The sequence below is a fragment of the Puma concolor genome, chromosome C1, assembly GCF_028749965.1.
Source record: "Puma concolor isolate L17-30 chromosome C1, mPumCon1.1.hap2, whole genome shotgun sequence".
NCBI classification, from domain to species: Eukaryota; Metazoa; Chordata; class Mammalia; order Carnivora; family Felidae; genus Puma; species Puma concolor.
Window position 1 is genome coordinate 167,887,688 of NC_141674.1, and position 25,113 is coordinate 167,912,800.

At 38.7% G+C, this 25,113-nt stretch overlaps 2 protein-coding genes across 51 annotated transcripts in view; both read right to left on the reverse strand.

Moving 5' to 3' along the window:
• TTN (titin) overlaps positions 1 to 25,113 on the reverse strand; it is a 277,493-nt gene that overhangs the window by 212,048 nt on the left and 40,332 nt on the right. For 49 of the 50 annotated variants that reach the window (XM_086719030.1, XM_086719018.1, XM_086719009.1 and 46 more), the window contains 7 exons: positions 24,955 to 25,096; positions 24,700 to 24,865; positions 23,361 to 23,592; positions 21,353 to 21,637; positions 20,996 to 21,121; positions 16,092 to 16,280; positions 10,611 to 10,667 (listed from right to left, as the gene is read on the reverse strand). In XM_086719030.1, the coding sequence (XP_086575156.1) occupies positions 10,611 to 10,667; positions 16,092 to 16,280; positions 20,996 to 21,121; positions 21,353 to 21,637; positions 23,361 to 23,592; positions 24,700 to 24,865; positions 24,955 to 25,096 (1,197 nt within the window). Of the gene's footprint in view, positions 1 to 2,842; positions 9,515 to 10,610; positions 10,668 to 16,091; positions 16,281 to 20,995; positions 21,122 to 21,352; positions 21,638 to 23,360; positions 23,593 to 24,699; positions 24,866 to 24,954; positions 25,097 to 25,113 lie in introns of those variants that run through there. The other variant, XM_025933758.2, reaches the window with a different exon arrangement.
• On the reverse strand, positions 10,857 to 14,731 carry LOC147578567 (uncharacterized). The gene is made up of 3 exons (XM_086720221.1): positions 14,514 to 14,731; positions 13,373 to 13,992; positions 10,857 to 11,530 (listed from the first exon to the last, which is right to left on the reverse strand). Exons 1-3 carry the CDS (start codon positions 14,729 to 14,731, stop codon positions 11,148 to 11,150), a joined length of 1,221 nt encoding a protein of 406 aa, XP_086576347.1. The 3' UTR covers positions 10,857 to 11,147.

Here is a 25,113-nt window from a genome sequence, read left to right on the forward strand (position 1 = left end):
ATATCTATCTTCAAATTGAAGACCAATGATTTCCAAAATAAAACATCTATGTTTCAGTTACTGCTTATAAACTGAAGCTACTCTTAAAAATAAGAGGCTACAGAAAATACTTAATTTGAATTTGTAAGAGAACCACCTCTTTCAGTTACTAGAAATCCAGGCCTTCTTTTGCCATGTAAATGGCTATATTATTTTAACAAAGCTTTTATAATAAGGCTTTTGTTGTCAAGAAAATGGGAGAAGGAGAAATGAAAGAAAACAACTCCAACATTAAAAACTGGATTGTACTTTATTGTGTGAGAAATACCTACACACCATTATGGAACAGAAAAACAAAAGAGTGAACAACGGATATTCTTTAAACAGGATCATGGATGACAGGACGAAGGGCTTAATTTGATAACAAGGAATTCAGCTTTTCATTAAATCTGTTAGGAATGTAGAACAGCTCTGTTGTTAATTGTTTTATTACCTTCCCCCAAAGAAGTATTATTATTTTATTAATTCACTCCCTTTGCATCACATGGAATAGCCAGGCCTTAATTCCTTTCTGTTCTGGTGTGGAAGCATTAGAAGTCATGACTCTAGCGTCTGTTGGCTTTAAATGTACTGGCAAACATTATCTACAGCATGTATACCACATACTTGGTTATTTATTTTTTCAATTAGTAAGCCAGAAAACCGTTCATTAATTTCATACACTAATGGTCACCACTTAACTTTACATTTAATTTGTAACATATAACTGATGTCCACTTTCCCTTCACTTGAACTCCCAAAATACCTGGAAAGGGAATGAGTGTGAATATAGTTAAATTACCCCAATTCACTAATATGTTGAAATATTTTCAGTTGTTTTCCCTTACTTCTAATATGGTGTTTTGACCATAAAAAATACAATAAATAAAATTCAAATGTGCTCAAACATGAAAGGTATAGTTAAAAATACATGTAGTAGTGGCAGCTAATAATTATGTCTAAACTCTAGTATACATAATACAATGAATTCTTTATCCAGCATCAGGGAAATTAATATTTCAGGCTTTTAAGTTATATGCCATTGACTCAGAAAAAAATTCTATTCAATTATCTACAACAATAAGCCAAGACTTACTTTTCTTTATTCAGTCATTGTTATTATTCTGAATATCCTCAAGTTCAATGCATTTGAAACTAAAAATTGTAACGAGCAAAATCAAATTCTTCCTTCCTGTCAATTTGATAAAATGTTCTTTCCTTTCCTTTCCTTTCCTTTCCTTTCCTTTCCTTTCCTTTCCTTTCCTTTCCTTTCCTTCCCTTCCCTTCCCTTCCTTTCCCTTCCCTTGTCCTTTTCCCTTTCCTTCCTTCTTTCCTGAAACAGGTTTTGAACTGCCCCACCACTGTGCCAGCTATTGTCATGTTTCTCATGACCTGAATTTCTAATTTATTGAAACATCCATTTTGTAACTAGGAGTAGAATAAATCCCTAAGTCCCTAAAGGGATTGATGATGTGATATATTACATTATACCCATACTTATTACCACAGATATTGTGTGCTCACTGGTTGAAACAGAAATGATTGTTCCACAATAGTATATCTGGATGAGTTATGGTGACTCAAAACAGGTAAAACAAATGTTAAATTTTTTAGAATTAAAAGCAATATGTTTAATATGATCATGGTACATAAAAGTTGCTCACTGCAGGGACAAATACAGCTGTTAGGTAACAGTGAGTAATTTAGAATTAGACGGAGGAAAGATTCACAACTTCAGTATTATATTCTGTTGTTTTTCTCATCATTTGTTGCAAAACTAAAATTTATCCTAAACTATATTAAGAAAAGTTACCATTGGAATAACACAGAATCACAGAGTTGAACAATCACCTCTGAGGTCTTTTGGTCCAACTCCTCATTTTCAGTTAAGAAAACTGAATTTTTTAGTATTTGTTACATCTTTCTGTAAGAAGATTCAGGTTCACAGTGATAACATAGACACATTTTTAAGGATTCTGTGAATTTATTAGAATTATAATTTTGAAAACAAATTCACTTTAGGAACATATATACATCTTAAATTTGAATACTTATGAATTTCTAGTTTTAAAAATGAAATTCAGTAAAAATGACAGGAAAGCTGAATATCTTATTTGCATATAATCTGAAATACAAATTACCATATTGCTCACTACTAAAAATGTCCCCCCTTCTTTTTTCTAATTTTAAAGACTCTGAAATTGGTCTATGGTTTAAAATCTGTGTATAAATGTAATATAGTAGTTCCCACCCCTGCCCCCACCCCCCCCCCCCCCACTCCAGGCCAATATCAAATGCTGTATTTCACACTTGATGCCATTTTAAAAATTGAGAAAATAGGGTATTCCCAAAAGTGGAAAGATTTTTCTTTGCATATTTTGCAAATGTCTAGATGAACTCCACCCAAAAAGGAAAGCACCATTGGTCCCTGCAAAACCAGCAAGAATTAAAATATTTAAGAAGGGGGACATTAATACTGAAAATATTTGTAAAAGAGCCAAACAAACATATTAAGATCGCAAGGTAAAACAGATTATGGAGTTAGTCATCAACTGGGTAAAGCTGGTTTCTGTTGTTTGTTTTGTCTATTCTAAGTCCAAGTCAGTATGCATGGATTTGGATGCAAAGAGGTTATAATTTCAAAACTGACTTACACTCAGAGCGGAGAGGAAATTTACCTTACCGATTTGTCCGCGTGGTCATGTGACACGGTCTTCCATCTTACATTTTACTTTACTTAAATAGCTTATCTGCTAAAAGAGAATGCATTCTACTGAAACTCTTTTGTGGAGGAGGAACGAGGGTAAAGCAGCAGTACAAAGAGTTAGGTGGCCACAGAGATATTTAATTGCGTTTGATGATTCACAACAGAGTTGACACAGTGATGGTTCCACAGCTTAGATGACAGACTATTTACATGTATTACAAACACAAGATTTCTCCAGAGAGAAACTGTTTTCCCAGGCGTTTTCCACGTATTGAATTCAAATCGAGTAGACCTATTTGGAAATTTATTGGATCTATCTAATTTGGGAAATCTGGAGCACTCGAATCGATTCACTACTTACTGAGGCACCGAAACATTGCACAGGAAACTAAGTTAGGGTGAGGGCCGCACAGGTCTCCGCCATTCCTGACTTGTTTGTAGCCACACACCTGTACTCACCTTCATCATCTTTTACTAAGCTTGTTATGAATAGGTTGTGGAACCCTATGCCACTTTCCTCAGCGCTGAACCTTGTACCTTGCACCAATCTCCCATCTTTGTACCAGTAAACCGTGGGTCTTGGAGAGCCACGAACTAAACACTGGAAATAAGCTGCGGTACCTACAGGTGCATAACAGTCAGAAATACCTTTGATAAATCTGGGAGGCCCTTCCACCACCTGAAATTCAAAAAAGCTGTCTGAATATTTGCTCTTTAGGACTAATTCTTCCTTCAAACTGCTTAAAGTCACTTTACTTTTCTTTGTCGTCATAGCAAACATTTCAGAATCTCCCATGGTGAGGAATCCCCGGCAGATAGCCTCTCCTACTCGATTGATAGCTCTGCACCTATATGTTGCACTGTCAGACGGACAGACATTTCGAATTTTAAGGGTGTGACTTCCCTTCTCCTCACTGATCACATATTTGATGTTATCTGGCTCGATACACATATATTCTTTATACCATTTAACTTCGGGACTAGGGATGCCTATGACTGAACATTTGAACACAGCGTCTGAATTTTCTGGAATTTTAAAATCACAAATAGGCATTATAAAGCGAGGAGGCATTTCAAATACTTCTAAATCAATTTTTAAATCTTTGTCTTCTTCTTCCCTTGAAGCCATACTTGGATCTGCTAAATTCAAAGGTAGAACATCCAGACTCACAATCATGCTTTTATGATCAGGAGTAAATTCAGGAACTGTGACTATTTTCACTTGCTTCTCAAATTCCTTAACATCCTTTTCACTTAATTCAACTTCCAGGACAATTTCTTGAGGAGAAGGTGTTCTGGACGATGTAATGTTTTCCAAATCAAACTCCATGACATGCTGATGTGTTACTGGAGGTGGGAGAGCCACTGCTGTTTCTCTTTGGGGTACTATGTCTACACTGGCAAAGCTCTTTGCTTCCCCTATGATGTTTACTGCATGGCACATGTACTCTCCTGCCTCTCCTTTTTGAATGTTAGAAATTTCCAAAGAACACACATTACCCACCCTTTCTATTTTGATTCTTTCATCTGGCTCGAGCAAAGATTTGTTTCGATACCATTTCACACCAGGAACTGGAATGCCCTCAACTTCAACAATGAAGCCTAATGTTGTGTTCTCATATATCTTCCTTTTGGTCAGAGGCTCAATAAAAGATGGGGGCATTTCATTGTCTTTTGGTTCAATGGCTTCATTGGGTGTGCCAAATGAATCAGAACGCCATAGTTCATAAGCTGAACTTCTCTCTTCTGTAGGTGTATGAAAATGTTCATTTGGTGTACTGTCCTCCCTTTCTGTTTTTGATGAGTATCTTTTAAAGTTTCCAGTGGGGTTTGGTCCTCCAGTAGGAATAGAATATTTTTCAACCGTTTCTCCTCCTAAAGGTGTAGAATATCTCTCTAGTGTCTCTCCTGGGGGTGTAGAATATCTCTCTAATGCCTCTCCTGGGGGTGTGGAATATCTCTCTAGTGTCTCCCCTGGGGGTGTGGAATATCTCTCTAGTGTCTCCCCTGGGGGTGTGGAATATCTCTCTGCTACCTCGCCTTCGGAAGGTGTTGAGTACCTTTCGGCAGCTTCCTCTAAAGGTGTGGTTCTTGCAATAGTCTCACCTCCTGAATTTGTTGAGGATTGTTTAGTTGCATCTGAAGGAGTAAAATATAAATCAGGAGACTTTGGAGTTTCAAAATGTTCAACAGAGGATGGTGGGGTATAAAACTGATCTAACTCAGGGATCTCTTCACTGCTTGTACTTCCCACATCAATCGAAATATCAGATTCAGGAGAAAATGGGCGACCTAATGTTTCCTGTTGTTGGTTGTAATATTCATACACAGTGCTGAAAGTTACTTCTTCAACCTCCATTGATGTGATTGATTCACTCTGAACATGCTTTGCCTTGCATGTGGTGTCTTTCATTTCAGGAACTTGGTGCTTTCCAGCAGCAAGTAAGTATTGTGTTAGGGAGGTCTCAGAGTCCATTACTTCTGCTGTATGTGCTTCATCCAATTTAGGTAGATTTTCAGACAAACAAGTTTCTATCTTTCCTTCTTCAGTAGTGGAGAAACAAGTTTCATTCTGAACTTGAACTTCTTCATAGCATTTTTCTTTTCCAAAGGCATCACTTTTTTCACTAGTTTGTTCATTTGGATTCTGCTGTTCCTCAGTCGTCAAGAATGGAAAGCTCAAGGAGACTTTTCTGTGGCATGTGGCTGCCTCATGATCATCACCACCTTCGTGGTCTCCCAAAATTCCAGTGACGTATCCCTGTGTCTCTCCACCCTGCTTTTGAAATGGGGCCAACTCTGGTTCCAAAGGATGCTCTTCTTCCACTTCATGAACCTCTAAAAGCTTTTCCTCACTTGCTGCTTTTTTCAAATGTGAAATGAAACTTCTATCTCCATTTTCTAGAGAACTTTTTTTCTCAGAAATATCCATTTCTCCAACATCAGTAGATGAGGTTTGAAGTGGGGCCCATGATTCACTGTGGGTTTCTTCAGAAAATGATTTAAGAGAAATATCAGTATGTGAAATTTCTAAATTGTGTTCCTGTGTATGTTTTTCCAAATAAAAGGTACTTTCATCCAAATGACTTTTCTCCATCACAGTCCTATTTGAAAACCCCTGACTGGAAGAAATTTCTGGATTGGTGAATATGTTATCTTGCACACTTTTAGAGGTATTTTGTGTTTCGGATTGCAATGTTTCAGTGCCAGCAATTTCTTCTTGGTAAGGTGTTTCCTGCTGCCTAGCTTCTTGCCCTTGAAACTCCTTTGCTGGATCTCCTATATGAGAATACATTTGTTTTAGATCAAATACAATGTTCTCAGCACCAGCTATTTCAGAAGCAGGACGTTGGATTTTAAAGTATGCTTCTGGTTGACTGCCATCTAATGCTTGGAATTTTATATTTGCATTTTCTATTTGAGAGTGGAATTGCTTTAAGTCAAATGTAATAGGTACTTCATGTTCAGTCCTTTCAGAAATTGTAGACTGATCTAGAAGACCTGTTTCTTTTGGTTGTTCCCTCTCTTGTACTTCAAATTCCTTAAGAGTTTGAGAAGAAAGCAGCTTTAAATTCATCACAATGTCAGAGGAATCTGGTTCAGTGTTTGGAGACATTGTCTCTGCCTGACTTAGGTTACTTGATCTTGAGTCTCTTGGCTTCAATGGAAAATCCCTGTCACCAAGCTTCCTTTGAGGAGGATTGACAAATTTCCTGGTAAGTCTTTTTTCTAGAACCCCTTTTTCTACACGTTGTAACTTTTCAAATGCAATGATTCTATGCTTCACTTTTTTTCCCGGGTAATACCCCTCTTCACCCAGGGGTTCTTCATACACAATGACAGATGGATCTTTTGTATCATAACTATCAGAAGTTCTCTCAGAGTAGATATTTGGTAAATCGTCACATAGGGCATATTCTTGCACATCTTCCCTTTCTGCTTCAAGTTTTCCAAAATCATTTTTTACCTCTTTTCTAATTTTTTTAACTTCACTGATATCCTCGACAAATGGATAAACAGTACCCTCTACTTGGTACCGCTTTGATTTTTCACTTATATGTCCCTCTTTCCCCTCACCCTGATATTGTACGAGTTTGGCTCTGACAGGCTTGTTAATTTTTGTGGCTCTAGAAGCACCCTGCATAAATCTAGGTAGTTTTTCTCTGGAATATGTGCAATGAACCTGGGCTTTCTGGTCTATCTGTTCAGTTGTCTCAAAGCTTTGAAAACATTCCCTTACAGAATATTCTTTTATATTGGATTGGGGAGTAAAAGGACCAGGTGGGTAATCATAAAAACGCGCCCTCACAGATTCTCCCTGAATTTGTTGATTTTTGGAATATTTTGCATAAATTCCACCAATATCTCCTAATCGACTATATTCCCTGTGAGTGTCAGGTTCCACTGTCAGATCTGAAACACTCTCAGCTGTTCCTGAATTGTTTTCAGCAACACACTTATATTTTCCAGAATCTTGAGAATTGAGGTCATTAATATATAATCTGTGGCTAAAATGAACTTCTTCAAACTGAAACTTGTGGTTCTGCTTTAACATGACTCCATTTTGAAACCATGTTACAACTGGCTTAGGCTCACCAGATAACAAACATTCAAGTATTATGGAACCCCCCTCTCCACACCTGATATGCTTCGGCATTCCCTGTAACATTTTTGGTGGCTCGTTAGTAATATCAGATGAAAATATAAATTTGTGTTTTGGTGACCGAGAAGCTTCATCTTGAGGTCTTGCTTTAGCTCCCAGCTCCTCGGGGTGAAACAGTTCTCTGGACTCTTTATCCTGTTCTGGGGTGGGAGTAGCTGCTGTTATCTGAATTTCTACAGGGAAGGAAAGCAATTCTACATCTGCAGAGGGAGGACATGGGGGGTTAGCGTGTAACATATGGAGATTTGTTTGGCCCTTTTGTCTCAAAGATGGATGAATGCCTTTTGTTTGGTCAAACACCAATGCCAGCTCCTCTTCCTCATCCGTGTACTCATGAAACACAGGGACTCTATGTGCTTCGACACCGTGCCCTTGTTTTGCTTTCACTTTAAGTGTGCCAGTTGTTTTTACTGTTCCATATTGGTTAAACAGCACACAGGTAACAGAACCTTCGTTTTGAGGAAGAACAGAAGAGAAAGTTAATATTGAATAGTTTTCCGAGGTCTGAGAGATATAGCCTCGGTTCCGGGGGATTGGTATATCATTGCTGTACCACGTCACTATGGGTGGAGGATATCCTTGAAAGTGACACACAAATTTACAACTGTCCCCTTCATAAACTTCTTGAGATTCAATTTCTTGAAGAAATGAAGGTGGGCAACGTTGTGGATGCTTTTGGAAAGGACTTTCATAAAATCGTGCATTTTCTTCTTCTTGTTCAGGTTTGAATTCATCAACTTTTGTGCAAATAGAGTGCTGTAATTCTCTCAAATCATCCTTTCTTATTCTCACACTATCTCGTTCTTCATTTTCTTCAATATTTATAACTGGACCAACAGATTCACTGGCATGTGGCATAATAACTTGGGGCACCTTTTCAGGAGTCTCATAGATTTCCTCGTTCTTATTTACAACAGTGATATATCTAGATGACTCTCCAATTTCAGTTTTGGTCATAATTTCCTCAAGTGGTTTTCTTGCTCGGGTCTCCTCACTTACTAGAATCTGACCATATAAATGGTCTTTCTGTAGATTTTCTCTTAGAAATGCCTCTTGGCTCATTCTTATTTCAGTCTGGAGAATTTCTTCATCAACAGTAGTTTGAAAGCTTGTGGGAGGTTCTCCAGATGCTACATTTTGATCCATTTGATTAGAAAGGATGTGTGGATTTGGGACAATACCCTCGCTTGAAGGATCTACCTTGTCCCTACCTTCGGCTAGATCAGATACAGACCTGCTTTCCATCTCCTCTCTAGACAGCAGAGTGTCTTTATCGCTAGCTTCACTTCTCAGAGTTCTCGAGCTGATTTCCAATGACATTTCTGAAAGAGATAATTTCTTTTTCTCCGTTAAGATTTTTCTAGCCTCCCGTAAACGTTGCAGCTTCGTTTTGGTCTCCTCATCCAGGAAGCTTTCACCTACGTTAAGCCATTCCCTTAGGTCAGGTTTACTTTCTAAATATTCTTCATCACACAGAAAGTCAGTTTTCTTGCCTGGACTTACTGTCTTAAAGTGTATAGTTCGCATCAATCCCATTTGTTCTACATCTTGTTTTTTGTTAAAGGGAGAGCCCGTAAACCTCAGGCCTACCTTTATCCTGTCTTCTCTCTTTTCAGCTAAAGCCTCCATATTCTCATGTGTCTGTTCTGCCCTTTTCAGAAATTCTAAACATTTCTCATCTTGCCCTTTTTGCATAACAAGTAATGATGCTGTTGATTCAGCGGACCCTTCACTATTAACTGCCAATAATCTATAACTTCCAGAATCTCTGTGCTGGACACTTTTAACCTCTAAGCTGGAAGAGTGATGATGTAAATCACTCTCAGTTTTTATAACCCGTCGAAGACCTGTTGGGATAGGTCGGTTGTTATGAAACCAAGTCATTTCTGGAGTTGGCCAGGCAATTAATTTACACATGAAAACAACGGGTTCGCCCTCTAAAACATATTGAAATGTAAGTTTTTGGGTAAAAGAAGGCTTGAAATATTCGGGCCAGGAGCTTGTAGATGATATTCTACTTGCATATCGTTTAGCAGCCATGGAGCTGTGGTCGAAGTCTTCAGAATCTGAAAAGGCGTCGCGTGCATCTCTTTCTGAATGTTCAGATTCTCCCTCAGAGGACAATTCTGAAAGAAAAATTAAATTATAAAGCATTTTACTATTTTCCATAGTATTTGAAAAAGTTGAAAATAAATGAAATTGCAAAATAGGAAATAAAATAAAATGCATGCTACAGATTCTCACAAATCCATAAAAAAAATTCACTCACCATATTTGTTCGAATAAACGCAACACCATGCTCTGTTTAAAAGATTCTGACACGAAAATCGTTCGTTGTCTGGTCTTTTCTTCAAACTGTTGAAATTTCTTCTTGAACAAGCAAAAATGCATTTCAAAATAACATGTTCCTGTGCATGTTTGTTTTGAGAGCGGGAAATCTTTGTTCTTTTGGTGGCTAAGAGGAAAATCTTACCTGACTTGCAGAGAGTGGAATAAACGCCCTTTCTGATCCTTTTGATTGTTGGATTAAATTATTATCTTTTTGAGCATTAACTATTTAAAAAAATCTGCAAGAACTTTAACCATAAGTAATTAGCTAAAATAAAATGAGAAGGCGTTTATTCGAACTAATACAGCCGTAAAGTCACAACGTTACGCAGAGAAAAGCAGGCAATAATGATCACGTAAGGCAGCTATCTGCAAGCCAGTGTAAGAGACAGATCAATGTTAAAATGATGTATGTGCATGAAGTGTAAACCAGAATGAGAATGTAACATTTTCACACATCCTAAATGAAGTAGCATTTCAATCATCATAATTCATTCATGACATTGCATTCTGAGACTGACAGCTAGGTGATTGCCTATTGTTCAATTTAACTCGCTGCGATTTTGAAAACAAACTTCCACTAATTGATTTCATGCATTAAGATGACAACTTTTTCTGATAAACACTTATGAAAATGGCTGCAAACATGAAGTTGAAAATGGCTGATAAATTTTAAATATAAGACTTTAAATCACTGTCAAACAAATTACTGTGAAATGCATGTAACCATCAGCATACTAAACCAGGCATGCGACATAGTAATATATACTCTAAGAGATATATTTGTACATCTATGTCATTTTTCTCAATATTACTAAGAGAAAGTAGGCAGGTCAAGGATTCTATTAATCCTTCAGAATTTCTACTTAAATCTCACATCCAATATAACAATACCTTTCATCTCCACCTCAATCTCCTCTTCAATCCTTCCGTGCAAAATTGATTCTGGGGCTAAAATGGGAAAACATATAAAGAGATTTTAATGATTAACCTGATATACTTTCTGCCTCAATTCATATATTCATATAATTATAATTTCCTCTTCATTCTAGTAACAGAAAACTATGTCCCCCAAGTGCACCCAAAAAATCCATGCCAGACAAATCAATGAGCTGATAAGGTACGTGACAATGTTGGCAGAAAGATTTTAAAACATTTTTATTTTAGGTTCTCTATGAAATTTCCACTTTTAGTTTCATAACTCCCCATGCCTTTACATGCATTCCAAAAAGCAATCCATCAACTAAAGGAATATTCTCTTTTTTAAAAATAAAAATGTCCTATCGATGGAACACTTGCTAAGAGAAGGAATCACATTTAGAAGGAACATGCATTTTCTAACTTGCCGCCTTTTGCCGAGGGCTATTCTCAGGTTTTCCTGCAGAATTAAGCGTTTCCTGCTAGTAAATATGCCTTTCATTTGGACCACCTTTAAAACTTGAGACTACACAAAGTCTGGTTACATATTGAGCAAAACAGAGTCCTCAAGTCAAAATAGCTTTTATTATATAGGGAAAAGGCACAGGCTTTAGACACAATCATCTCTGGGGCAGCTTCCTGGGAAAGGTGGGTGCCTTGGTTCCCTCTTGTTCTTCTGTCCATCCTTGTGGAACTGTGTGGGAACGCGGGACTCCATGGCTCCTCCGTTCCTTGTGGGCTTTGGCATGAAGTGAATGACAAACTTGCTGTTTTCCTTGACGATTCTCTCTTTACTTCATGGGTTGTTTTATTTTGTGACTCTTTGTGTGTTTTAAAACTTTTAGTGTCTGAACCAAGGGCAATTTTTGTAACTGTTCTGGTTTGCGATTCGTTTGCTAGGTGAGAATAAAGTTAGGAAAAGTAATAAATTAGCTGTGTTTGTAAGAGTAAAACACACACTGAATTTAGAGAAGGTGATGTGTCATTAGGATGAGAAGGAAAGCAGCATGTTAGTTCCCAAACTAACATATGATATATCTATACTTTTACGTACAGAAGAACTACTCAAACAGACTTACAGGGTTTACCTTCCTACTTGATCTTTGCGGATAACTACTCTGCCTACGTAGAGTTACAAGGCCAAAGTAAAAGAGGAACATGTAAAGACTGGTCTTATGTGCAATAATTAGATAACTGTGCCTGATCCTTCATTCTTCAAACACTTAAAAGTGGCTTATCTTTTCACTTTCTTAAGTACCAGTGAGGCAGTCTGGACTTCCCAAGAGAAAAATGCTCATGCTCCAAGAACACTTTAATGATATAATCCATTAGAACTGAGTGAACTAGAAATCCTGTGGCAAAAATGTCCAGCTGAAATCCACTCTGGCCATGTGCTGATCGAGCATGTACCATGGCCCTACATTCCTTAGGAAACGAATTGAAAGACCTACATTGTTCCTACCTCCACAACACAGCCAACTCTCAATTATATGGCTGCAGAAACCGTCATGGTTGTCACCACGTCACCTCCAGATAAATAATCACTATGTGTGATTATTGCACTAGCCAGCAGCTATGGTGAAATTGAGGGTCAACTCTTTGGATGGTGGAATTTTCCATCTAATTTGCATAACTAGATCTCAGTTCTGGAGCTATTCCCTTTGAAGCCTATGAAAATGTTACCAGAAAGAGCTACAGAACAAAATGTCAGATTAAGAGATAAAAAAGACTCCTTTGGGAGAATGAGGATTACAGATATATTAAATGATATATGAGACTCTGTCAAAATTCAGAGCCAAGATGGCTGTCATATAGCACTATACTATCCCCTGCTCGTCTCTAATATTTCAAAAATGGATGGAGAGATCAGAAAAGACCTTGAGGCCACAGGTCTCCACCGACCCCTGGAGATGCTAGAACTTCTTCCATCAGTTACCTTTCACGGGACTCAGTAAAGACTCTTTGCTTACAGACATACAGCATGGGATTCTAGCACCTGAAGAATAACTTTCCTGTTTCATTAGTATCTAAGAGGAGGTCCATGGATAAAAGGAAGAACTTATCTTTTCCGAGACAAATTTATTCATTCCCTTCCAGACATGGTGGCAAATCAAGCACGATAACAACAAAAATAATAATCTTGCCATGAGATAATTCTAGAATTCCAGGAAGATCTGAGACTTTGAAGCAGCAGCACCTATTAAGAAATAGCTATAGACTCCTAATTTTGGTCCAGACAGAGCCCTATCATTATCAGTGCACAATTTTCTATTGCTCCTTATAAACATCTAGAACTTCCAGATCTGCAAACAAAGGGCAGATGAGAACTTTTGAGCCTCCTAATATTAAAATAATTAAATTTAAGCTTGGCGCAGTATCAGGCACAATAATAAATAATCAATAATTGATTAACTGTAACAGCTTGACCTTCTTCAGTGTGCCTCGTAGGGGGCATATTTGGGAAATACTAGGAAAAGCATTGCACGTGACATAAACCATAACCTTCCGAAATGAGATTTGAAAGTTACATTTCCTTGAATCTAGACTGGAAAGTTAAAAATGTTCATCACAAGTCTGGCCAATAACTTGGCTGACTTTCGTGAGTCTTTTACGAATAGAGTGCTAAGTTAGAGATATTCTAATTAATATATTCATTGATTCAATTTGCACAGCAGAAAAGCTGCATAAAGCGATGGGGATGAAATGAAGCAAGTCAGAGCTAAAAGCCAAATAAGCACCTTCTATGCTTAGTACTGCTGACGTTGTCTTCTCTCCATACTCATTGTGGACACTGCAGCTGTACAGTCCTTGGTCTACCAGCTGAACGTTACATATGATAAGAAACTGAATATTTCCACGTTGTGACTGCTTCACTCTTTCAGAGTCCTCGATCTTTATGCCTTCGTGAGTCCAGGTTACATCAACAGAGGATTCATCTTGTAAGACACAGAGGAATTCAGCAGTGTCGCCGCACCTTACAGAGAGGTCCTGAAGCTGCAGGAGAATCTTTGGTGCCTCACCCACTGCCTCTTCAGCATAGTTCCCAGATAACTCAGTGCTTTCTGCAATTTGTGAAAGGGACGCAGTGTGGCGCAACTCTACATTTTGAACCGATGCAGCTGTGTGGATGGAACTTTGAGATACACTTTCAAAAACCTGTGATTCATATTCATATGATGATCCTTGAAATGACTTAATTTCGTTTTGGGATAGTTTGCTCTCCTGCTTTGTGAAAGAGGAATCTGCCACTGCCTGGGACTTGGTGGACTCTCTTACATCTTTCCCAGAACTCTGCCTAGCTAGGGCTTGCACTGTATAATCAAGTGACAAGAAAAAGAAAAGAATATTAAGATCTAAGCTTTGTCACTTGGTTAGGTTAGTAACATAAAATGGCATGGAAGATGAAGATGGAAGACGTCATTGTCACTTAGAAGCAGCATGCCAAATGGAGTATGCTCTAGGATGTCAGATCATACAAAAGAAAGTTCATTCCCAGTGACCCAGTGATGAATGGATGATGAAGGCTCATGCGATGCCATAGCGTCTCTGCGTCCTTCCTTCTGTTGTCACTGCAGCTAACCAGAGTTACATAGTCTCTCCCTCTCTTTCTCTCTCTCTTTTCCCTCTCCTGGGATACCATTTGTCCTTCTTCTTCTGCATACTTTATAAACAATATACAGCAAATGGATCATTAATGATTCAAACACGAGATGTTGTTTAGAAAAGTAAAAACATCAAGCAAAGCTGATGCCTTAAAAAATACTAGTGTACTACGCAGAATATACACTTCAGTGAGATTTTAATTGCATAGGTTAACCCATAATTGAGAACTAAGGAGGACTTGTTGGGTGTTATTTTATTAGTAAATTATCGACTGACCACACTATGCAATGAGACAAACAGTAGAGACTCTCATTAGTAACAGTGGGAGTAGGAGGTATGAAGCAAATCCAAGTCTTTAAAGCAACATGAGCTTTACCTTTTGGAGTCACTGTGAGTGTAGCTGCACAAGAGGCTTCCCCAGCACTATTGGCGGCTTTGCAAGAGTACTGCCCAGCATGCTCTGAGTAAGCATCAACTATAAGCATTAAAGCCATGCCTGTGGACTCCTCAAAATGGAAAACTACATCTTTTGTTGGTAGAATTGGCTGCTGGTTATGAAACCACTGGATTTCTGGCTTGGGAATGCCAAAAACCCTTGCATGAAATCTGACTGTCTCCCCGCTGTGCACCCTGAGGCTTGATAGAGGCTGGATGAAGATGGGCTTTTGGCCAAGGGAGTCCTTCTTAAATGAAACTGACGAAGAAACATGCCATTGGGAGTTTGATGTAACTTCTCCAAATTTGCTAAATCCTGAAAAGAAGCATGCCAACCTTTAATGTCTTACCCTGCATTGAAACCAGAACTCATTTGGAGTTGTCTACAGACAGATCTGTCGTAAATTGTAATGGTGGACTAGAATCCAGACCAATCTTAATGCCTTGTCAACGTATGACATTATTGGTTCCAAGTCACACATGTTCACTTCCATTTTCCAGAAAAACAAATGGAGACATAAATAGTCTAAGAAACTTACTGTATTGTTTGCGAAGGCAGTAGTGAAGTACACAATTTAGTTTAGGTATTCTTGTTTTCTGTTTTTATTTTTTTCCCCTCTGGTTATAAAATCAGATTTTCTATTTTGTAAACCACTTTAAATTGATTATTAAGAAAATATCTGATTATTATTGTATTTAAAATTAAGGGAAAAATCAAAGTTGCCTTCAATCCTTATGTATTTGTATATAGTTAAGAATACATAGACTAAATTAGCTCAGCAAAAATAGTCTGACTGTATAAAAATATTGTTATCTTGTTTTGAATCAAAGTGCTCCCCACTGCCAGGGAAGTGTTTCTGATTGCAGTTTAAAAGCCCCAAATATCAGAAATGCTAAACCATCTTTGGACTGGGCCCCTTAACCTGAAGGCATTCTTGGAATGATGGCGAATGCATCTAGATGGTGTCCAGACCCGAAATCATCCTCTGTACCTTCTGTGAACTCAGAATTGTGTCAAGACAATGGGTGGATAGTAACGCTGGCATTAAAAAACATTTTTTTTTTTAATTTTCATCTTAGCTAAATGAGAAAACAAATCTACCTAAGTACTTCTTTAGCATATTTCTCTCCATTCTGATACATGCTGATCAGAAAGCATTGAAAGCTGGCGCGGAGAGCAGTACATTACAAAACAGTATAAAGACAAAGCAGAGCAAAATAGAAAATGATGGTTTGTGATTCATCATGAGATGGGATAAAAGAAAAGTAAGAATGTCGTATATAACATGGAAACAATTAGTCGCATTAAAAGAGAATGGTAGGGCCAATGATGGTTTACATGGAATCTTTAGTGATTGTTACTGGCATTGTAAGATTAGATCCATATTTAAATGTGGTTCTTAAAGTTGTTTACTGTACCTGCCAGTCTCAAGTTGGCTGTGCTTGATACTTGACCAACAGCATTATTAGCAACAAAAGTGTAAGTTCCTTCATCTTCCGGAAAAGCTTCAGCAATTTCCAGTTGGTAAGTGTCTTCAAATTGAGTCATTCTAAAGAACCGAGATGGCTTGATTTTCTTGTCTTTGGCGTACCAAGACACTTTTAGATCTGCATCACAAAAGAAAAAAAAGATATTTAAAATCACAAAAAGTGGTGGATGATTTTACCTGCAAACACAGTATTGATTACATTGTTGACTACATTTCATATTTATCTTAATAACATTAGATTTCCCTTTTGGGCTTGCCACATCTGCTCTTTTAGGTTTCCTTTTCATCTTTAAGAAAAACATGATTCCAGAAAAATCCAGCTTATAGACTGGTTGTAATATTTGAACTTTTATAATTTTAATTATATTCTTTTTAACCATTTGCAGTCCATGCTGTGGAAACAGGGTCAAGGTTTTGACATAGTGACCTTGAGAAAAAGATACTCCTAAGGTAGGATCATCAGGATGGGTTTTATCTAGGATTGTGGTTGCTTACGAGGACAGGGAGAGGAAAATCTGCACTTCTGGTGGGCAGAAAGATCAATCAAAAAGAGAGCTGAGAGAATCAACATTCCCAAAAGTATAAAACAGACACCCTGTAGTCTGAAGAAAAAAATTCTATACTGTCATTACCAATGAGCAAGCATTGAAAGGTCTGAGCAAAGCAAAAAATAATTTTTAAAACTGAGAGTAATGGAATTTGGGCATCTTAGATATATTTGGCTTTTTTCAAAGTAACAGTAATAGTATATAATAATAAAACCAGTTCTTTTCATATAAGGAGTTGAATCATGTTAAAATGATAGAAAATAACCCCAAAGCAAAGATAAAATAACATTATATTGTTATGGTTTAAGGTAACGTGCACTTTAAAAAATATACTTCCATTGAAACAGTAACCCTGTAAGTCAAGAGTGGATTTAAATTTAGTTATTTGTTTTAAAAGCCACAACCCAAGCTGAGTATGATCCCTATACCACTCCCTTATCTAATTACCATCTATGGAGGATTCTCTTGTGGTGCAATCAGCTAGCATTTGTTTGCATTTTGGCACAAATATTGGCTTGTGAAGGTTTCCCTCCATCCTGCCCATGGTGGTAGTATTTTTAAACTACAGGTTCTCCTTTTAAATCTCTTCACTTCCTTAGGTAGCAAGGTAAGGTAGAAAATGGAATGCTGATACCACAATTTACCAGCTGTGTGACCTTACACCTGTCATTTAATCTCTCTGGACCAGTCTTCTCATTTGTAAAATAAGATGCATAGTAATTCATGAGCTATTTTTTTTTAATATATGAAATTTATTGTCAAATTGGTTTCCATACAACACCCAGTGCATGAGCTATTCTTTGCAATAAATTGTTGTGTGAATTAAATGGCTTACACATGGAAGGAGCTTTATAAACCACTGTCACAAGTCAGTTATTATAGAAAGAATGTTTAACCTCGCAAGGGATCAGCAGTGCCTTTAATAATTTACCAAAAGTCAGGGCCAGGTGATGTAAGAGACAACACCATCACATGGAATTTAGCGATCATTCTATAACTATTTAGTTTGTCTATTAAACCTCAACAGAAATGGAAGATGAAGAGTTTGGTTCACCACTTTGCAAGGTTCTCTGCATATTACTACTGACAGAGGTAAACTGATTGAAGCCCTAGGATACGCATGTATTGTCAACAAGAAATAAGCTAACAGGTGAGACCTCTCTTGGTAATGGATTTGGTGCTTCTGACTGGGCTGCCCCTTTCTGTGTCGGTCCCTGGCCTCTTTTGGCTTCCGTGAGGCCTCTCCACTGCCCCTGCTCCCCATTCTATTACTCCACTATATTTGGTCCCTAAATTCTGTTCATTCCACCTCTTGAATTCAATATACACCCTTTTTTCTCCCGATTCCCCTAATTGAGGGCCTTGTCAGCACCTTCCAAGCCTGTTAGGATGGCCTCTCCCTTGGTCCTCACCTGGTCTCACCTCCCACATCTGACCATTCCTCTTTTCACTACCACAGTAGTGTCTCTAAAAAAGTAAATCATGTTACCGAGGGGCTTAAAAATCCTTCAGTTGCACCTTAGTATAAACAAGGTAAAATCTAAAATCCTAAGCATAGAATACCAAACCTTTAGTACCTGGCCCTTGCCTTCTTTCCTGGCCTTCTCATCCACTTATCACATCACTTTCCAACCATACTTAAGCCACTTGTCGTTTCCAGCACATGAAGTACCCTTGCAAGCTTTTATGACTTTGTAAATGTCGTTCTCTGCCCAGAACACCGCTGTGTTCAAGGATCCTGTTGATTTTTCAATGCCCAGTCTGTGCATCTCTGTTCATGTTGCAAACAGTCAGCGCTGAGTACATGGGCTGTTATGGCACTTACAACCTTGGGATCTAGTTGTGCACGTGTGTCTCCTCACCTACACTCAATTCTATGAAAGCCAGGTCTGGCATCCCTAGCAGCTAGTGTAATGTTTCAATAGCAGTCGAATAAACCTGAAGAGTTACTTAAATGAACAGGAATCCATCATTGCCAGACCACTTATCATTTTATTTAGCTAGCTGTTGCTCAGTAAGCCTTTGAATGATACTGATTATCTGTAGAATAAACATTGGTAAAAATGTAGCGTTATTACGTTTTAAAAATCTGCTTTTACAAATTGCTTTTCCACCAGTAGGTGGCACCAGAGACCTTCAGTAGGCAACACGTTCTCATAAAAGCACCACTAGATTGCTGAGGGCCAAGTTCCATGCTTCAGTAAGTATTGAGTTCCAAAAACATGTGACTGAGGTTTCTGAAGACTGATAATTTTTTTTCACATTTGTAGAAGGCAGGGCTGAATTTACTTTCCTAGGGTAATACTTGCTAAGAGAAAGTTGTGTGAATATATTTAGTCCCAGGGGCATCAACCTTTATGATTTGGTAAGCTTTTAAAAGGGCATTTTACTTAAAGAACTTACATTTTGCCATATAGAAAATACATTTGCAAGAGGGTGCTCAAATTTCTATATGTGTATAAATAGTACCACACATAAAGAGTTAGTAATCCATAAGTTTATAACATCCACTTAAACATTTAAAGATGTCAGTCATATAAAAAAGATATTTTTCTCTTTCTACCCCAGTTGGAGTCTTTTTTAAAAAATTATTATTATTATTATTATTATTATTATATTATTATTATTATTTTAGAGAGGGAGAGAACATGTGTGTGTGAGCAGGGGAGAAAGGCAGAGGGAGAGAGAGAGAATCTTAAGCAGGCTCCACCCTTAGCATGGAACTTGATGAGAGCTTGATCCCACAACCCCGGAATCATGACCTGAACAGAAACCAAGAATGGGATGCCCAACCAACTGAGCCACCCAGGCGTCCCCCAATTGGAGTCTTATGAAAGGCTTAAAACATATTTTTGTAATACCTTAAAGGCAAAACTATAATATTATTTATAAACTGAAGAGTACTATATAAAGACTACTGCTTTAAACGACCCATATATATGTATATCGATTTGAAAATTTTCCTCTAAAAATTCAATGGAAGGACAAATTATTTAGTGTGGCTTTAATGAATTTGATATTAAAATGCCTTTACTGTGTTAGTAGGATATTATCAAATCAGATCTTATTTCTTAATATTTAGTGTTTCTCAAACTCACAAAGTCTATGGTATTTCCCCATGTTGGTTGCCCACTACCAGACTTTTATGTTTATGTAATTCCCCTCTATATCTATAATAAAATTAATGTATTGAGCACCAGTCACTTGCCAGCCAGGCCTATAGATGCTTTACCTACATCATTAATTATCTTTTCATTATACTCATAAAAATCAAACAGGTCCATTTGGTTTCTAGATCAGCATCTTCACCTCAGAGGAGGAAATCATCAGGTTTTAGAAGGCCAATTGAAATACTGACTTGTTTACAAAAATGGCTCATGGCAATGCAGAGATTGGGTCATAAACCAATGGAAGAAGCATAAAAATAAACCCACACTTAACTAGGAGTGCTATGAAGCTAAGCTCTAAGAATTTCCCTTTGGTGAGCATATATAAGGGCCAAGAATATGAGAGTGACTTTCATTTGGGATAAAGTTGATTTACTTTTTCCCTACCTGAGATAAATTTACAATCATAATTGGCTTGAAAGAGCTGCAAATATTTTGCCTCATTCTACCAACATCAGACTCCTGAGGCTGTGAGACAGGGCCGTGGGTGTTTGGGAAGCATGCCCCAATTAAAGAGCATATAGCTAACCAACTGAGGGTTACTATATGACGAACACTGTGCTACGTGCTGGTGTGTGTTATCTAACACGATCCTCATTGGTATTAGTCATTTGATAATCATTCTTTTGTCCAGTTAACAAGTACATGTTGACTATCCACTATGTATGAAACTATCCTAGGACAAGGATTCACCCTCACTGCCAAGGGTCTTACCTTCTAGTAGCCACTGCCTTTTTAGGCACCAGGTTTTAGGTGCTAAGACAGAATCCCTGCCCTTGTGAAAGGTATGTTCTAAGATCAAAGGCAATACTATTCTTACTTTACTCATGAGGAAAAGAGAGCCAGAGAAATAATATATTTGCCTAAGGTCACACAGGGGAGCCACAATTCAAATCTAACCTCTCGGATTATAATGCCCTTACTTTTGATGCTACAGTTCAGTAGTGGTAAACATGGTCTATTCCTTAGTTCAGTAATTCAAGTAAGTCTTTTGCAAGATTCCCATTAAGAGTCAAATTATGCCTGGGAGGTGTCTGTGATGGAGCGAAATGTGAGAAAGCTCTCCTCAGATCATTCTGTGTAAGTATTAGCAACGATACCTTTGCTCATGAACCTACCTGTTCCAGAAACTCTGCACTGAAAACGGGCTGGCTGTCCCTCAGAAGTGACGGTGTCCTGAAGTGGGGTAATGATAGCAGGAGGATAAACTGGCATTTCCTGATCTGGAGACACGACTTCCGGAACTAAAGAAAGGGACCACAAGATGCGTCAGGATTAAATCACCTGCAGACCTCAAAGAAGAATGGAGCACGTGGATTTATCTTAATTCATGTGGCATCAGGACACTTTCTGAAAGCTGAGCAGCAATCCACTTGTATGAGCTCCAAATTGTATTCATAAATGCAGTGGGACAACACACAAAAAGCGGGTTTCTTAGGTTTTATTTTAAGCTGAGGCTAGCGAGGCCTTTCTACCTTCCACGGAGAGGGAAGCGGACGTCGTGGCTACTCCATAGTCATTCTTGGCTTCACAGGTATAAACAGCCGCGTCCTCTGGGAAGGCTTCAATTAGCAAGAGCGTGTACTCTTGCCCGTCGTGAAGGAATTTGCACTTGAAGCCAGTGGAAAGCAGCTGCTCTTCCTTGTACCAGGAAATTTTGGGCTGTGGTCTGCCAGATATCACAGCACAGAAGCGGGCAGGCTTGCCAGACTGCACAGTGACAGGCTGGAGCTCCTGCAGAATTTGGGGCGGTTCTGGAGCTGGGAGTAAATGAAAACAAACAGCTTGTGAAAAAAACATGACAACACAGGAGAGCACGTGAAAGTCTGTGTTCATTTGTGGCCAGTGCCCAGAAACAAAACTTTGGAATTATGATAACTTTACTTGCCTCAGAATATTGGAATGTTCTTTGTGCTGGGAAGGAAGAAAACATTTGGAATTTTGTCCTCGAGGAGAGAGAATAACTTTAGAAAGGTACTTCTATTTGAGGCTTGGTGACGGGGTGTTGCTGTGAGTGTTGAACTTGTCAACATAAGGTGATCACCCCTTTGCATGTTGGGGTCTGGGTAGGGGTGCAATGATGCACAGTACCCTAAAAAATGCTAGAACAGGGGTGCCTGGGTGGCTCAGTCAGTTAAGCGTCTGACTTTAGCTCAGGTCGTGATCTTGAGGTTGGCGAGTTCGAGCCCCATGTCAGGTTCTGCGCTGTCAGCACAGTCTGCTTTGGATCCTCTGTTCCTCTCTCTCTCTGCCCCTCCCCCACTCATTCTCTCTCTTTCTTTCTCTGTCTCTTTCTCTCTCTCAAAACTAAAAAAATTGTGAGAACAACTGCCACGTGCTACCTAATTTTACATCATTTGGACAAACCATGTGGTGATGTGGTTCATTTCATACTGGTTTGTTTTCCAAGTATTTGTGTATGTGTCATAGTCATTTCTTTATATATAGGTGTCAATGAAGCACAATCAGTAACTACGAAGGTAAGAATACATGTTATTCCAGATCTAGTTAGAGTCAATTAGGTAGATTGAAAAAAACTCACTTTCCTGCTATCCTAAGTAAAGCATCTTGTCTGTGTTGTGATGAGAGAGGGGAACTAGCTAGTTTACTGAACACAGAAATGGGGAGAAAGGACTCCTGTGAGGCTGGTTTCTGACCTTTACTTCTCTGTGCCTCAGTCTATCCACCACTAATACAGAAATAATAAGAACTGGATATCATGATCACTTGGTCTCCTAGGGACTGAGGGAATGTTGGAAATATGGTTCATTTTTATTAACTTGAGATTTTCCTAGAGTTCCTTCATCTGCCTCAGGGGTATTTGTGCAGACAGATAGGACTCAAAATTAAAATAGGGATGAATGGTCCATTTTCTCTATTTAGGTTAGTCTCATTTCCAGGTCAGCTTCAAATTCAGCTCTAAGGTTTGTAATGAAGAAAGAAAATGGTTTAATGGCACCCCTCTGAGCCTTTGGTAGCATGTGGAATTTCCCCTAAAAGTAAGAGCCTATGATCCTAGGGCTTGGGGCAGAGAAAACCTAGTTGAACATTGCCTGTGGCTGTCTAGGCCCTCTGGGGCCTCAAAGAGGACCTTTTGGTTTTCTCAAAGGAAATGACCCTATGGCTTGGTAAGTCTACTGGTACTTAAGCACTTGGGGCCAAGGGCAGAAAACTTGACCAGCTGAATTCTGTATCTAGAAACCCATTGGGGGTCTATTATAATTGACATACAGTGGCTATTAAGTAGTGTTGACCAACTCAATGAAGATCCAGCCACTAGGCACTTTCAAGAAATGACACCTTTAAGTCTTTTTAATAGCTGCTGTCCCTTTACCAGGGAATGATGTGAAAATAAATGTAGTTGCAAGCATACAAGGACCATGGCTTCCCTAGAGATTTCCCAGAAACTATCAGCACTTTGGGAAGTTAAAGAAGAGGATTACTCTAGCTGGATTCACAAAACACATCAATATCTCCACCTACCATTGACATAGAGTGTAACAGAACTCCTGTTCCTTCCTGCCACAAAGGTGTATTCGCCAGCATCGCTATGCCTGGTCTCGGAGATAAACATCCTGTGGATTCTTCTCTCCACCACATACTGGTATCGTTCTTGAATTTGGAAGTTGATTTCAATGCCGTCTTTATACCAGTGGGCATCCACATCATCTTCGTTGACCTCAAACTCAACCACAGCACGTTGTTTCTCAATAACCTTTTGATGGAACAACAGAAAAAGAGAATTGAAGCCCCAGTTTCCTTTCAGTTTTGACCTGTTTCTAAAACTGCTTATTTCAAGAGTGTGCCAAACTTATCCATTATGATATAAAAAGCTGACTGGTTGTGTCACATTCTGATTTGTCCTGCATATCCTTGGACAATTGGTGCCCTAACTTCTTCTGTAGAAATCATGCTTATACCTGCACTGAGGAGGGATGCTGCCCCCAAAGAGACCATGTTCGAGTCCTTAAATGTTTGCTTCTTAACTGATAATAACAGAAATAATGACACTTTATGCCCATGGGCTTTTTATTTTCGACAAAGCTCTTCTAAGTTAGTACTCAATTTGATTTCATGGAGTAGGAACAAGAATCTACTGGGGTAGGTGGAAGCTATTATTCTCATTTTTAAGAGTGAGGAAATCAAGGTTCAGAATCAGACAATAAAGGACAGAAGATTTATTCAGGTGGCCTGAGTGGCCCGGTTCTCCTTAGACGAGCAATATGATAAATCTGAATTCTAATGACACTTCTCTTACCATGTTATCTCCATTACATCATTTGAGAAGACTGGCCCTCATGAGAATAAATTCTGCACATGTGGTAGAGAGCAGAGGTGTCTGGCTCGGCATGTTTGCTAGGAATCCAGCTTTGCCTGCACCAGTCTTCCTCTTGGACCTCAGAGGAAGTGTTTCCCGCCAAGTCCCTACATACCTGCCTCTCCATAACAGAAGGCTTCTGAGGAAATGCCACCTTGTTCTAAATTCCCTGAGTTCTAGCTGCTGTGTAAACACCGCAACTTAAATTTTCGTTCTTTTCTGGTTTGTGCAGCTTGGCAGGTGGCCATTTGTTAGACAGTGAAGTTTCCACAGCTGCTTTAATTAAAGTATCTAGACAGCTGCTAAGGACACACCATTTCCCTAAGTGAGGGAAAACTGTGACTAAATTGATGTCAGATCAAGAGTCTAAGCCAGAAGGGATCAGCTGTTTTCATTCTTTAGAAGACTGTGCTTAGAAAATTCTAAAGTTAAAAAATTAGAATACCAAACTATGGATTACGGGCTCCTGATGATGTCTCCCAAAATTCAGCATGTAGACAATACCTGAACCGACTTTTTAATACTCCGGATGCGAACATCTCTGCCCTCTACAAAGAGGTTAGCAGTGGATATGTTGCCTCCTGCCACCACTGCGTATTGCCCGGCATCAGACATGCGGGTGGATGGGATCAGGAGGCGGTGGACGTATTTCTCCTTCTGTATCTTTATTCTGTAGATGAAATGGAAATTGAAGTTCAATGCACAGTGACTCAAAGCAAACTGCGCATTCCTTGAACGCGGCAAAACAAAACAACTGACCTATCCACAATCTGCAGTTCTTGGCCATCTTTCATCCACTGGACAGTGATGTCAGGTTCAGAAACTTCACATTCAAACATGGCTCGCTTCTTCTCGAGAACCTTGATGTCCTTAATGTGTTTCCTAAATTCTATATGACGAGCTGGGAAACAGCATGCA